The 16,012-nt window shown below is 43.1% G+C and overlaps 2 protein-coding genes across 6 annotated transcripts in view; one reads left to right on the forward strand and one right to left on the reverse strand.

The window, feature by feature from the left end:
- slf1 (SMC5/6 complex localization factor 1) overlaps nt 1-4,415 on the reverse strand; it is a 69,422-nt gene extending 65,007 nt beyond the window's left edge. For 3 of the 5 annotated variants that reach the window (XM_078214780.1, XM_078214785.1, XM_078214783.1), the window contains exon 1: nt 4,077-4,412. Coding sequence is in view for 2 of the 5 variants with exons in the window: in XM_078214779.1 (XP_078070905.1) it covers nt 251-370 (120 nt within the window). In the remaining 3 variants the exon portion in view is untranslated. Of the gene's footprint in view, nt 1-250; nt 486-4,076 lie in introns of all 5 variants that reach the window. The other 2 variants (XM_078214779.1, XM_078214781.1) reach the window with 1 other exon arrangement.
- Nucleotides 4,416-4,468: 53 nt separating this feature from the next.
- The window catches only part of kiaa0825 (KIAA0825 ortholog), a 406,047-nt gene continuing 394,503 nt past the window's right edge, over nt 4,469-16,012 (forward strand). The window contains exon 1 of the mRNA XM_078214786.1: nt 4,469-4,532. The gene's annotated coding sequence lies outside the window, so the exon portion shown is untranslated. The remainder of the gene's footprint in view (nt 4,533-16,012) is intronic.

Consider the following 16,012-nt stretch of genomic DNA (forward strand, 5'->3'; position numbering starts at 1 on the left):
AATTTTAATTGAAATCCAATTTCATCATTGGTCATAGTGGGATTTGAATCTGGGTCCCCAGATCTTGGCCTGGGTTTCTGGATTACTAGTCTAGTGACAATACCACCACTCCCCTGACATATCCAACAGGGTCTAACAGATGTCCCAGTGCAAGAAGCGATGGAATTTGCCTGGGAAGTTTGAACTTCTGGGGAACGCACATTTCCTGAAAGCCCACCAAAAAATTTGACATGTCTGCTATAATTCTCACCAACTTCTGCAGATGCACCAGAGAAAGCATTATTTCTGGTTGGATCACAGCTTGATATCGCTCCTGCTCTGTCCAAGACCGCAAGAAACTACAAAGCGTCGCGAATGAAGCCCAGTCCATCACTCAAACCAGCCTCCCAATCACTGACACTGTCTGCACTTCCCGCTGCCTTGGAAAAGCAGCCAGCATAATCAAGGACTCCACGTACCCTGGACATACTCGCTTCCACCTTTTTCTGTTGGGAAAAAGATACCAAAGTCTGAGATTATGTACCAGCCGAGTCAGAAACAGCTTCTTTCCAGCTGCCTGACTCTTGAATGGAACTACCTCGCATTAAGTTGATCTTTCTCTGCACCCCAGTTATGGCTGTAACACTATATTCTGCACTCTCTCCTCCTCTATGCATGGTATGCTTTGTCTGTATAGTGTGTAAGAGACTATACTTTTTACTGTATACTAATCCATGTGACAATAATAAATCAAATTAAATCCTGGGACCCTTCCAACTTGCTTGAAAATGTTACACAGAAAAAAAAACCATATGTCCAGCTCTCAGGTAACTACACAATTTACTCTAACCACCTTCCCTTCTCACCCCACTCACTGAACCCCCCCCCCGCTTGATGAACTGACTAGCCCCCAAACCAGACACACAAACTCCGAAGATGTGCGGGTTAGGTTGATTGGCCGTGCTAAATTGATCTTTAGTGTCAGGGGATTAGCAGAGTAAATATGTGGGGTTACGGGAATAGGGCCTGGGTGGGATTGCGGTCGGTGCAGACGAGATGGGCTGAATGGCCTCCTCCTGCACTGTAGGGATTCTATGACCTCCACAGCCAACGATAACTGCAGACCCAACTGCTCCTCCCCACCCAACCAGCACCCACCCTGATAACCCCTCCTCTCCATACCCACTTCAGAGTACAGCAACTAATATAAATAGGAGGCATGGCTTAGACGTGCAGATTCTCTGTGCTGCTCCTGACAAAGTTTGCTGCATTGAGTTGATTGTGAAGGATCCTCTGCTGGAAGATTGCTCAGAAAAGTTGGAGGAATACAAGTATGCAGTTTTTGTTTGATCAGGGTCAGAAATAGGGTTTCCAATCCTGGTCAGAAGATCTATGCCAACATTTCAAAGAGATGGATAGCTGGAAAAGGAAGATGAGTAGCCCTGATTGTAAAGGATATAATTGAGAAAGGAACTTGGTTCAGAAGATCAGGAAGTAGAATTATGAGTGGAGAATAGCAAGGGTCAGAAAGCATTGGTGGGAGTACTTCTAGCCTCTAATGAGTAGCAGCAGTGCTACAAGAAATTATTAGAACTTGCAACAAAGGCAATGTAATAAATTGAGAGGGACTTTAATCTTCATTTAGACATGATCAAATTGGCAAAGGTGGTCTGGAAGATGTGTTTGTAGAATGGTAACTATTTTAGGAACATAGAAAGAAACAAGAGTAGGCCATTCAGCGCATCAAGCCTGCTCCTCCTTCCAACACGATGGCTGATCAGGCACTTCTTTCTCTTCCAGACACACACGCTAATCTATCTCTACCATAAACATATTCAATGACTGAGCTTCCACAGCCCTCTGGGGTAAAGAATTCCAAAGATTCACAACTTTATCATGTCGGTCCTAAGTGGCATTTGAAATTGGGCCCCTTGATTCTTGAATCCATAACCAAGGGACACATTTTACCTGCAACTACCCTGTCTATTCCTTTCAGTATTTTGTAGATTTCAATGAGATAATATCTCATTCTATGAAACTCAAGAGAATAAAGGTCCAGTGTGCCCAAACTCTCTTCAAAGGACAGTCTCACCATCCCTGAACAAGTCTGGTGAACTTCATTGCACTCCCTCTATGGCAATAATATTCTTTGAAATTAGGGGACCAAAACTACACACAGTACTCCAGGTGCGGTCTAACCAAGCTTCTATACAATTAAAGCAAGGATTGACTACTCCTGCACTCAAACCCTTTTGCGATAATGGCTAACATTCAATTAGCCTTCCAAATAGCTTGCTGCATCTACATGTTAGCCTTCAGTGACTTATGGACAAGGACACACAAATCCCTTTGTACAATTACACTTCCTAATTTATTACCATTTAGGAAACGTTCTGAACATCTGTTCCTTCTACCAAAGTGGATTACCTCACATTTTTCCACGTTACATCTGCCATTTCTTGCCCACATACCAAGTCTGTTCAAATCATCCTATAGCTGTTCACTAATGTCCTTCAGGGAAGGAAATCTGCTGTACTGACCTGGTCTGACCTACATGTGACTCCAGGGCCACAGGTTTATTCTGAAATTAGCCAGCATGCCACTCAGTTCAAATGCAATTTGGAATGGGCAATAAACTCTGTCATAGTCACAGAGACTACCACATACCATAGAATTATATAATCCCTATAGTGCAGAAGGCATATTCAGCCCATCCAGTCTGCACCAACTCTCAACATAGTATCTTACCCAGGCCCAGCCCCCAACCCTGTAACCCCACACACTTACCCCAGTAATCCCCCAAACCTATACATCTTTAAACACTAACGGACAATTTAGCATGGCCAATCCACCTAATATGCACATCTTTGGACAGTGGCAGGAAACCAGTGCACCCAGGAAGCCCATGCAGACATGGGGAGAACATGCAAACTTCACACAATCACCCAAGGTTGGAATCAAACCTGGATCCCTGGTGCTGTGAGGAGCAGACTAACCACTAGGAGTAAAACAAATTATATCTTCCTCACAACACAGTCCCGCTTAGTTTTGCATCATCTGTGAACTTCAAAATATATAATTTGGTCCACATATCCAAATCATTGATATATATTGTGAATAGCTGGGGCCCCATGTACTGATCCCTATGGTACCCCCCTAGCCACAACCTGTCAATGTGAGAATAACCCATTTATTCCTACTCTGGCTATCAGGTAGAAAACAATCCTCAAGCCTTGCCACTATATTGCCTCCTATCCCATGTGCTTTTATCTTGTTAATTAACATTCAGTGGGGGACTTTATCAAAAGCCTTCTGAAAATCCAAAGATTTTGCTGCCTTCGACTCTCCTTTGTCAGAACTCTAGACTCAAAGGGCAGATAGCAAAATTGAGTTATGGCAGAAGATCAGCCATGGCTATATTGAATGGTAGAGCTGGCTTGAGGGGCCGAATGGTCAATTCTTGCTTTTCTTACGGTGCAGCTGAGAGGGAAGAAAAGCTTGGCGTAAGGCTTCAACAGATGGATGGCTGGAACAGACCCTCGGGTGGATGTAGCCGTTACTAGGGGGCATAACTATAAGGTTCGTGGTGGAAGATATAGGAGGGATGTACGAGGTAGGTTCTTTACTCAGAGGCGTTGGGGTGTGGAATGGACTGCCTGCTGTGATAGTGGAGTCGGACACTTTAGGAACTTTCAAGCGGTTATTGGATAGGCACATGGAGCACACTAGAATGATAGGGAGTGGGATAGCTTGATCTTGGTTCCAGAAAAGGTTCGGCACAACATCGTGGGCCGAAGGGCCTGTACTGTGCTGTACTGTTCTATGTTTTAGATGGAACTGTGGCAGGATAAAGTCAGGTAAGGTTATACAGGTGGGAAAAGGGTACAGAACGGTTCAGAAACTCATCATGGCATTCAATTGTGGCAACCAAGGTTGAAAGCAGCCTAGGTTAAGCCTCCAGCGAGTTGTAAGGGAGAAAGATATGGAGTTCGTGACTGGGGAACTCAGTGGGACAACAGAGAAGGCTTAAGAGACTATGCAAAGTGTAAGCAAAATGCAGATTTCCGAATGGAAATGTATAAAGGTCTAGACACTACCTTTACAATGAACAAGCCGTCCTCATGTCAGGCGGTTACCTGATCTCCTCTCTCCAGAGCTAGAAGGGAACGGTGGGCACGAGCTGACTGGGATGAATTACTCAGGCCGAGCTCGCGCTTATGACCATTAACCTGCACTGAGTCCTCGCGCCAAACTACCAACGATTCCGCTCGCCCCTCCCCCCCGACACACTGACGGCGGAAGAAAAAACATATAGGAAAGGCGGCAGGATAATTTGTTCGACTCCAGTTAAATTCAAGGCACCGATAGTAATTTGACGTATTTGTACATTTCCACGAAACTTGCTTTTCGGACCAATTAATCCCCCTCAAGATGGTACAGTCTGGTCACGTGCCATCCAGCCTTTGGGAGTGACGCTGTCTCCGGGTGACGCGGTTGTAAACAGGCCGTTGGAGCGGAGGCAGCGATTCACAGCAACGGTCACCCCGATTTATGTAAGTTTTAACTCCAGGGATCTCTGCCGCCTTGTTCCTACCTCCCCCCGCCCCCCCAACTCTCTTTCTATGCCGGTTTATCGCGTACCCGCTTCAGGAGTTGGTGTTGTTGCACTGTACTGTGTGTCAGCAGCGGCACTATGGATGTTTGTGGGATATTACTGTGATTATCTTCAAATACAAGCTCAGACCTGGAATAGACAAACGGCGATTGCAGTTTTTTTTTGTTATTTGCAAATAGACTGCGGAGAAGACATTTATAGCATACGTAACTTGGCAATGGGAGGATGCTACTACTTGTTCCCTGCGGTGTAGAAGCAAAACCGTTTGATTTTGATTTGATTTATTATTGTCACGTGTACTGGGATACGATGAAAAGTATTGTTTCTTGCTAGCTGTTTCAGACAATGTTCATAGAGATATTCTATGTTCATAGAGTACATAGGAGAGAAGGTGTATTTGATTTGTCATATGCATTAATATACAGTGAAAAGTATTGTTTCTTGCGCACTATAGACAAAGCATATCGTACATAGAGATGGAAAGGAGAGGGTGCAGAATTAAATGTTTCAGTCATTGTTAGGGCGTAGTCTGATGACAGCAGGGAAGAAGCTGTTCTTGAGTCGGTTGGTACATGACCTCAGACTTCTGTATCTTTTTCCCAATAGAGAGTATGTCCAGGGTGCGTGGGGTCCTTAATTATGCTGGCTGCTTTTCTGAGGCATCAGGAAGTGTAGACAGAGTCAATGGATGGGAGGCTGGTTTACATGATGGACTGGGCTTCGTTCATGACCCTTTGTAGTCTCTTGCAGTCTTGGACAGAGCAGGAGCCATACCAAGCTGTGATACAACCAGAAATAATGCTTTTGATGGTGCATCTTTAGAAGCTGGTGAGAGTCGTAGCGGATGTGCCAAATGTCCTTAGGCTCCTGAGGAAGTAGAGGTGTTGTTGGGCTTTTTTAACTATAGCATCGGTGTAAATATAGTGTTGCAGTTACAGATAAGGTGAAGAGAAATATCAGCTTAATATATAATCAGCTTAATTATATAATAAAAGTTCTCAATGTTGTACAAAATCAGAAAATGCTGGAAAATCTCAGCAGGTCTGATAGCATCTGTGGAGCAAGAGAGAGAACAGCGCTAACATTTGGAGTCTGGGTGACTCTTCGTCAGAGCTGAAGACAACTGGAAATAGGATGGGATTTATATTGCTGGAGGAGGGGGAGCTTTGGGGGCTGAATGCTATCAGACATGTTGAGAATTTGCAGCATTTTCTGTTTTTGTTTCAGATTCCAACATCTGCAATAATTTGCTTTTATCTTCAATCTCAGTGTTACGTTAGTTTTTAAGATAGTCTAATGTTGTTCTAGGCCTTGCTAGCTAGGTATGACAACATTGAATCATAGAATCCCTACAGTACAAAAGGAGGCCATTGGGCACATCAAGTCTGCATTGACCCTCGAACAGAGCATCTTACCTCACATATTTATCCCGCTAAACCCCCCTAATCTCCACATCTTTGGACACTGAGAGATAATTTAGCATGGTCAATAAACCTAACCTGCAGATCTTTGGAGCGTGACAGGAAACCGGAGCACCCAGAGGAAACCCACACAGGGAGAACGTGCAAATTCCACACAGACTGTCACCCAAGACTGGAATTGAACTTGGGTCCCTGGTGCTGTGGAGCAGCAGTGCTAACCACTGTGCCATCCTATGGTAGGACTAACTGAAACAAAGTGCTCAAATTGAGTACTGTTTGTCCAAAAGCAACCCATCTGCTGCAAAAACCCTCATCAACGCCTTTGTTAAATCCAGATCGGTCTGTTCCAGTGCCTCTTCCTGTCCAACCTCCCACTTTTCCCCGATGTAATGTGATGATACTGTGCCTTTAAAAAATGCAAGGGATATATTTAAAATCCAGCTCTGTTTTACATGGTGCTGATTTGTCTGCAAAACAGAGCTCATGTGCTAAGAATACAGGCTAATGATTGATCTTAACTATTTGTTTTAATCTGAGTTAATGCATTTTTGTTTATTTGGTTTTTCCCTTGGGGTTTCAGGATCGGGTTTTGATTAGGTTGGTTGATAAAGTCATGTGTTTCGGGGAGGAGCTATGTTTACAGGGAAAATTAGCAAGTTATTGTGATTTCTGACGAAAGCAAAAGGCATCTCTCTTTCTGGAGTCTGCTATTTGGGGCTTGCGAGGGGAAATAGATCTGTCTCTCTCCAGATGTATTCTGGAGGTTTGAGGATTGGCAGCCTAATTATAAGCACATAAGCCTGAGTGTAGTTAACTGAATTTGAAGAGTAGGTTAATTCTATAAGAGGAATATTGCTTAAATTGGAACTAATAGAGATAGGTTAGCAGTGAAGAATTGCATCTTGTCACGTTTAAATATTTCAATTGGTACAGGTTAAGCTAATTCATTTGTTATAATTGAACTGTATTGTTAAATAAAGTTTGTTTTGATAAAGGCTTCCTAGGGTTTCAATAGAATCACACCTGGAGTGAAACTCTTTATCCTCACATTGATGCCAAAATAGAAAAAACTGTTGCGATCTAGTCAGGCTTCATAACATACCTTGGGGTTTCAGTAAATGCAAGTTCATCCAAAAATCTACTGCCCATATCCTAAAACACACCAAATTCTGTCCACCATCATTGCTGTTTCCTATATTGTTCTATGTTGGTTCTTATCCTGGTAGCACCTAATTTGCACCTGGCGGCACAGTGGTTAGCTGCTTCACAGCGCCAGGGACCTGGGTTCGATTCCCGGCTTGGGTCACTGTCTGTGCGGAGTCTGCATGTTCTCCCAGTGTCTGAGTGGGTTTCCTCCCACAGTTCGAAAGACGTGCTGGTTAGGTGCATTGGCCATGCTAACCTCATCCTCAGTGTATCCGAATAGGCGCCATTGTGGTGTGGTGATGAAGGAATTTTCACAATAACTTAATTGCAATGTTAATGTAAGCCTTCTTGTGACACTAATAAGTAAAATAAATAAAATAATTTTAAAAATTCTCTTGCGAGTGCTCAAATCCTTCTATGACATTGATTATCTTTATCTGCTGCAACTCCTTTGAACTTAAACCCTCAAATCTCTGTGCTCTTTATATTCTGGCTTCTTGTGTATCCCCCGTTTCTTTATTCCATCATTGTGAGCTGCAGGTTTAGTTACTGAAGCCCTGGAACTTCCTCCCTAAACCTCTGCTCTCCTCCCTTTTTTTAAAGCCATTCCTCAAAGCTTACATCTTCAACCAATAATAACAGTTTGCGTTCATTAACACCTTTAACGTAATCAAGGTAGTCCACATGAGTATTATGAAACAAAATTTAGCACTGGTCCATGTAAGGAGATATTAGGAGATGTGGCAAAAGCTTGATCAAAGAGGTAGGTTTTAGGGAGTATCTTTTTTTATTCATTTGTGGGACATGAGTGTCACTGGCTGGCCAGCATTTATTGCCCATCCCTAGTTGCCCTTGAGAAGGTGGTGGTGAGCTGCCTTCTTGATTCGCTGCAATCCATGTTCTGTGGGTTGACCCACAAAGCTATTAGGGAGGGAATTCCCGGATTTTGACCCAGCGACTGAAGGAACGGCAATATATTTCCAAGTCATGATGGTGAGTGACTTGGAGGGAAACTTGCAGATGGTGGTGTTCCCATGTATCTGCTGCCGTTGTCCTTCGAGGTGGAAGTGGTCGTGTGTTTGGAAGGTGCTGTCTAAGGATCTTTGGTGAATTCCTGCAGTGCATTTTGCAGATAGTACACACTGCTGCTACGGAGCATCGGTGGTGGAGGGAGTGGATGTGGTGCCAATCAAGTGGGCTGCTTTGTCCTGGATGGTGTCAAGCTTCTTGAGTGTTGTTGGAGCAGCACCCATCCAGGCAAGTGGGGAGTATTCCATCACACGCCTGACTTGTGCCTTATAGATGGTGGATAGGCTTTAGGGTGTCAGGAAGTGAGTTACTTGCTGGAGTATTCCTAGTCTCTGACCTGCACTTGTAGCTACTGTGTTTACGTGGTGAGTCCAGTTGAGCTTCTGGTCAATGGTAACCCCAAGGATTTGACAGTGGGGGATTCAGTGATAGTAACACCATTGAATGTCAAGGGGCGGTGGTTAGAGTGTCTCTTATTGGTGATGGTCATTGCCTGGCATTTGTGTGGCGTGAATGTTACTTGTCAGCCCAAGCCTGGATATTGTCCAGACCTTGTTGCATTTGAATGTGGACTGCTTCCGTATCTGAGGAGTCACGAATGGTGCTGAATATTGCACAATCATTGGCGAACATCCCCACTTCTGACCTTATGACGGAGGGAATGTCATTGATGAAGCAGCTGAAGATTGTGGGACCTAGGACACTACCCTGAGGGACTCCTGCAGAGATGTCGTGGAGCTGAGATGACTAACCTTCCACAACCATCTTCCTATGTACCAGGTATGACTCCAACCAGCGGAGTGTTTGCCCCCGATACCCATTGATTCCAGTTTTGCTAGGGCTCCTTGATGCCACACTCGGTTGAATGCGACCTTGATGTCAAGGGTTGTCATTGTCACCTCGTCTCTGGAATTCAGCTCTTTTGTCCATGTTTGAACCAAAGCTGTAATGAGGTCAGGAGCTGAGTGACCCTGGCAAAACCCAAAATGGGCGTCACTGAGCAGGTTATTGCTGAGCAGGTGCTGCTTGCTAGTAGTGTTGATGACCCCTTCCATCAATTTACTGATGATCGAGAGTAGACTGGGCGATAATTGGCCGGGTTGGATTTGTCCTGCTTTTTGTGTACAGGACATACCTAGGCAATTTTCCATATTGTTGGATAGATGCCAGTGTTGTAACTGTACTGGAAGAGCTTGGCTAGGGGAGCGGCAAGTTCAGGAGCACAAATCTTCAGTACTATTGCCAGAATGTTATCAGGGCCCATTGCCTTTGCAGTATCCAGTGCCTCCAACTGTTTCTTGATATCACATGGGGGATTCGAATTGGCTGGAGGCTGGCATCTGAGATGCTGGGGACCACTGCAGGAAGCCGAGATGGATCATCCACTCGGCACTTCTGGCTGAAGATTGCTGCGAATACTTCAGCCTTATCTTTGCACTGATGTGCTGGGATCCTCCATCATTGAGGATGGGGATATTTGTGGAGCCTCCTCCTCCAGTGAGTTGTTTAATTATTCAATACCATTCACAACTGGATGTGGAAGGACTGCAGAGATTAGACCTGATCCGTTGGTTGTGGCATCGCTTAGCTCTGATATCACTTGCTGTTTTTGCCGTTTGGCTTGCAAGTAGTCCTGTTTGACACCAGGTTGACACCTCGTTTTTAGGTATGCCTGGCGCTGCTCCTGGCATGCCCTCCTGCACTCTCCATTGAACCAGGTTTGATCCCTTGGCTTGATGGTAACAGTTGAGTGGGGGATATGTCAGGCATGAGGGTACAGATTGTGCAGGAGTATAGTTCCGCTGCTATTGGCCCACAGCACCTCATGGATGCCCAATCTTGAGTTGCTAGATCGGATTGAAGTCTGTCCCATTTAGCACGATGATAGTGCCACACAACACGATGGAGGTTATTCTCAATGTGAAGGCGGGACTTCGTCTCCACAAGGACTGTGTGGTGGTCACTCTTACCGATACTGTCATGGACAGATGCATCTGCAGCCAGCAGATTGGTACGGATGAGGTCAAGTATGTTTTTTCCTCTTGTTGGTTCCTTCACCACCTGCAGCAGACCCAGTCTAGTAGTTATATCCTTTAGGACCCGACCAGTAATACAGCTGCCGATCCACTCTTGGTGATGGACATTGAAGTCTCCCACCCAGAGTACATTTTACGTCCTTGCCACCCTCAATGTTTTCTCCAAGTGTTATTCTACATGGAGGAGTACTGATTCATCAGCCGAAGGAGGACGGTATGTGGTAGCCAGTAAGGGGTTTAACATTGCCCATGTTAACCGCCACCTCTGCTGGCTCTGTCCTGCCGGTGGGACAATTCATATCCAGGAATGATAATGGTGGTGTCTGGGATCTTATCTGTAAGGTACGATTCTGTGAGAATGATTATGTCAGACTGTTGCTTGACTCGACTGTGAGACAGCTCTCCCAATTTTGGCAATAGCCACCAGATGTTAGTAAGGAGGACTTTGCAGGGTCGACAGGGCTGTTTGTTTTGCCTTTGTCTTTTCCAGTGCCTAGGTCGATGCCAGATGGTCCATCCGGTTTCATTGTTTTGTTGCGACTTTGCAGCGATTGACACAAATGAGTGGCTTGCTAGGCCATTTGAGAGCCAACCACCCTGCCGTGGCTCTGGAGTCACATGTAGGCCAGACCAGGTAAGGACGGCAAATTTCCTTCCCTAAAGGACATTAGTGAACCATGGGTTTTCTTAGTGGTGGATTAACCATTAGGCTGAGTAGGCTTAAGCCTAGGGGCCCGGAAGGGAGGGAGGCCCGAGAGCAAAAACAAATTGGTTTAACCCTTTTAAGGGTGAATACATTTTCATAACTGTTCAGGTGAGCGTTCATTTTCGTCACTGAAGAGGATCAAAATCTATTTGCGCTCAACAATGAGCGATGAGAAACTTAGTCATCTGGCACTCATGCACATTGAATCAGACATGCTTCGATCTGTTGATTTACATGTTGTTATCGACACTTTTGTAAACCAAAAAATCACGGAAGCTTTTTAAAGTACAAATGTAAAGAAAATGAAAAATAAATGAATAAAAGGGCTGTAATTGATTCATATAACTTTATGATTTTATACATGTAGTACATTATACATAGTACAACGATATAAGCTATCTAACGTCACTTTATTCTATTCAACAAAGGGTGGGGCAGGGGGCAAGGTCAGGGAGCCTTACTAAAGCTCAGCCTAGGGGTCCAGGTGGTAGTTAATCCGCCACTGGGTTTTCTGACAATTGACAATGGTTTCATAGTCTTCAGTAGACTCTTAATTCCAGGGTTTCTTTTATTGAATTCAAATTCCACCATCTGCCGTGGTAGGATTTGAACCCAGGTCCCCAGAACGTTATCTGGGTTTCTGGATTAATAGTTGAGCGATAATACCACTAGGCCATCGCCGCCTCCTTAAAGAAGAAGAGTGAGGCGATGAGGTTTAAACTGTAAATTCCAAAATTTGGGGCCTAAATTATGAGGGTGCCACCAGTGATATTGGGATGAAAATTGTAAATGTGTAAGAGACCAGAATTGGAGGAGTTATAGCACTGGAGGAGGTTGGAGGGATTGGAAAGAATGAGGTCATGGAAGAATTAAAAAAGAATGAAAATTTTAAAATTGAGGTGTTATCAAGCTGGGACCCTATGAAGGTCAGTGAGCTCAAGGGTAATGGGTGAATGGAACTGGGTGCAAGTTCTCATTCTCAAGGGTAATTAGAGATGGACAATAAATGCTGGTCTTGCCAACCGTGCTCACAACCCACAAATTATTCTTTTAAAATTTGGGCAGTAAAACTTTGGATGAACTCAACTTTACAGAAGGAACAAGTTGGGCAGTTGTTCACAATTAAATTTTTTTCTCATTAAAAATTTCAGTTGTCATCAGTTTTTTAATGCTGCCTTTCTCAGTGTGAAAATTGATAAATGAAGGGAATACTGTGAACAGCATTTTACTGAACAGTGACACCTGGGCCTATCTTTGTGAGAAGAATCTCTGGATACAGGGAGGAACTGATGACAGGGCAACTCATGCGTCTTGCTCCACTGCCAAGTGCTTCCTCCTTTTGTATTTTTAAATAAGCTAGCATTGAGAATGCTAGCTCTCACAGGTTGTAGGGAATGGTAAGAGTACTGCTATAGCACAATTTGAAACAAGTGGATTTTATTTCTGCAAGCAGCCAAAATGTGTCCTGAGGCATCTCTGCAAACTTTAGTTTCAGTATATAATCCACCCTGAGCTCTGCGAGTTCCTCTTGTTCTTTTAATGGCAATGTCTTTGGTGATTCAAAAGAAAGGGTCTAAATGGATCACGTAACAGTCAAAGTCTTCCATACTTGTGGAGGGGAAGTAACATTCAAACTTCTCTTGTAGAAAATAATGAAAAAAAATGAAGTCAACATTCTACTGGTGATCAGGCTTCAAAGATTTGCTGATGCCAGCTTGAACATCTCAATCCACCACCCACTTGCTAGTTTTTCCTGTGAAAGAACCAATTTTGATCTGAAGCCTTGACGTTTATCTGTGGCAGTCAGAATGTTCTTGTTTTTCCCCTGCATTTTAACATTCAGCTCATTCAGATGGTTGAATATATCTGAAAGATATGCAAGTGTTGGGACATGAGCTCAGAAACCCCAAGATATATTATGAAATTAGACTAGACCCCAATTATTTGGCATTAATGTGAGGATCAAGTATTTCACTCCAGGTGTGATTCTATTGATCGACTAGGAAGCTTCTATCAAAACGTGATTTAACAACACGGTTTAACTATTACAAATGAATTAGCTTAACATTTAACATTTGAACAACACTTAAACATGACAAGATATAATTCTTAACTAATTAATCCCTCTTAGTTCCAATTCGAGCAATATTCCTCTTACAGACATAAAACCCCCTCTTCAAAATAAGTTAGCAACCCCCTGACCCCCTAGGCTTATGTGTTTGTACTTATTAAACAGTCTTAGACCCTTTTGAACACCTCTGGAGAGAGACACCTGTCTTCAGACAGCCCCAAACAGCAACCTTCAAAGAGAGCAACAGAAAGACACCTCTTGTTTCTTTCAGAGCCTGGCAGTAACTGACTGTTTTTGGAAAATCTGTCTCTCCTGCAAGCTTAGCTCCACCCATTCTCTGCCCCTGTCAATCAGCCTAATCAAAACCCCAAGGGGAAGCCCAAGTAAACACAAATGCATTAACTCAGATTTAATAAACATCCCATTACCTAAGATCAACTATTATCATGGATTCTCAGCATGGAGCTGCATGTTTCCTCAGACAAATAAGCACCTTGTAAAATAGAGCTGACTTTTAATCATATCCCTTACAAGAAACATGATAAAGATACACTTCTTAAAGGCACAGTATCGTCACATAAGCTTAGCACACCAAGAATCATTGCATTTTAAATCATTGTGTGGAAATTCATGCAGAAACAAAAACTCTTTCAGCACATTGGGGAGCTCTTAAACATAACAGAGGATCTTTTGAGATGGCCATCACACTTCTGTATATGAGTAAACCCACTTGGATCACATCTCTTCGCACAAAATAGTTAGCAAGTGCGATTTCAAAGGACATGACTTCACATACTTCGCCATTTTCATTGTTTGGTCCAAACACTGCAGGTTATCTTCGATGCATTATTTTGGTAACAAGGGCTTGACAGGGCAGGATACAGTGGCTAATCTGGATGTTGGGTTTCTGTTCTTTCACCTTACTCAAATCCTTTGTGTTTTCCCATTATGGAAGCTGCTCAGTCAATGCTATTGTACTTGGTCCAGTTAAGGCTATTTTCCTGCAGACAAGCAGTTCGGACGTGAAAGATTTCTTCTTCAGTGGCATGACAATGCAATTCTTTGCAAAAGAAGGAATTCTCTTTGATAAAATCTCCGTGAGCAGGCTAAAAGCTAGTGTTGTCTGCCAATATCTGTGGAGTCATCAGTCTGCAAGTCAAATTTTCCATTTATTTCTAATTTCTTCAGAAGCACCTATTCAATATCAACTGACATTTTGTCAATACGCCATTTGATTGTATTATCGGAAAGACAAACGTTTGTCGATCTTTGGTACCATTAGCTCCCAATATTACTCTCACAATACCTTTGCAATTATTTCTGCAATGATGTGCAGGTTCTTCCATTTCACTATGAGCTCAGCCACCAGTTAACTTGCCTCCTGCACATTATCTGAAACCTGCACAGACTCCATCAACATGTTGATTTTGCTTTATATTTGTTCTCTGAGACACTTGAGGTTTTGTATATCCTCATTGGTGAGTGAATGATGTTTGTAATTGAAATGGCACTTCAACTTACTTGGTACTATTTCAGTGTTTGAGAGTCCTTGTCTGCAAATTAGGCAATCTGGGACGGGGCTAGTGGCGCCACCCGTCCTTGAAAATCCAAATGCCATGTAGCTGTACTGTCTTGCTTTTTTCTGCTGAGGTTCCGGTCTCTTTTGGTCACATCTGAATCAGAACAGGATTCCTAATTTCTCCAAGAACTTATCCACTGCAAATTGTGATCAAACACCCCCACTACACAATAAATGCTCCCAAGCATCAACTTAGAAGTACAATTTCAGCTGTATGACTATGCCAAATAGAACACTACTGCTCCAAAGATGTTCCCTTGCTCCAACACTCTGCTGCATCGTGTTAACAACCTTTGGTTGCCTACTCAGATCTTCGGGGCTTCTTTTGGGTCTCTTCAACTACGAAGGCATCTCCAGAGCCTACTTCACTTGAGGTCTGCCCTTCACAACCCTTTCTCTAATTGGAGCCTATTGCTCCTTTTCTTAGCTTTATTGGTATCTGTTTTGTATCTCTGTCTTCTTCCCTTACTGGGAATATTGATTTTTTTTTTTTGCTTTTCGCTGTCCTCTCTCCTGCTTTTTCAACCTCTCCATTTCCTTAATTTCTCTTAGGTTTTTTTGTGAGTTTTCGCTTTTTGCACAGGCGCGCATAAGGCTTTCCATCTTCAGCTTGGTGGTGAGCAGATATCTCCATGTCCTGAGGAGCCTCCGGCCTCCTGCACATGCATCAGCTAGGAACAGGCTGCATGTGCATGATTCAGATTTTTTACATTAGTCAGACCCATGCACATGCAATGTTTAAAAAAAGACTGAACTGTGTATGTGTGGCCCTTTCCTGATCAGTGCATGCGTGGTTCGGATTACCAATATTAAAAAGAAATCTGAACTGTGCATGTGCACTCCCAGCTGGCACATATGCAGGAGATATGAGGTTCGTTGGGATTTGGACATACCAACCATGGAGCTGAAGATGAAGGTTAGTTTCAGTTTATCAATATGAATTTTGAAACGCTCTCCATAAATGTTACCAGTCATGCTGAATATTTCAAACATTTTCTGTTTTTATTTGAGAGTTTCAGCATTTACAGCATTCTTTTTAAAAAATATTTCAACAATGACATTTTAGACTGCATCATAAACATAACAAAGTTTTTAACCTTCAAAGATTACAGTAACATTATCATTATGATAAATGATAGCTGTCATTAACAAAACCTAGCTTCCCAATTTTGACAACACAAGTAATAGCTTGATCACATCTATCAATAATCAGTATTTGGATTTCAAAGATAAATTCTGCTGCTATGCTCTATATGACAAGTTAACAATCATATACTTTGAAAATTAATTCTGCAATTTACATATCATTAAAAAGACATGACTTTTTTAACCTAATAGATTAATCGATGTTAGCATCAGTGGGATACAATAGGAATCCCTGTGGAAGTGATGACAATTGATTCTTATTCTTGTTTGCTGTATAGATCACT

Source organism: Mustelus asterias, chromosome 6 (assembly GCF_964213995.1).
Source record: "Mustelus asterias chromosome 6, sMusAst1.hap1.1, whole genome shotgun sequence".
Taxonomy (NCBI): Eukaryota; Metazoa; Chordata; class Chondrichthyes; order Carcharhiniformes; family Triakidae; genus Mustelus; species Mustelus asterias.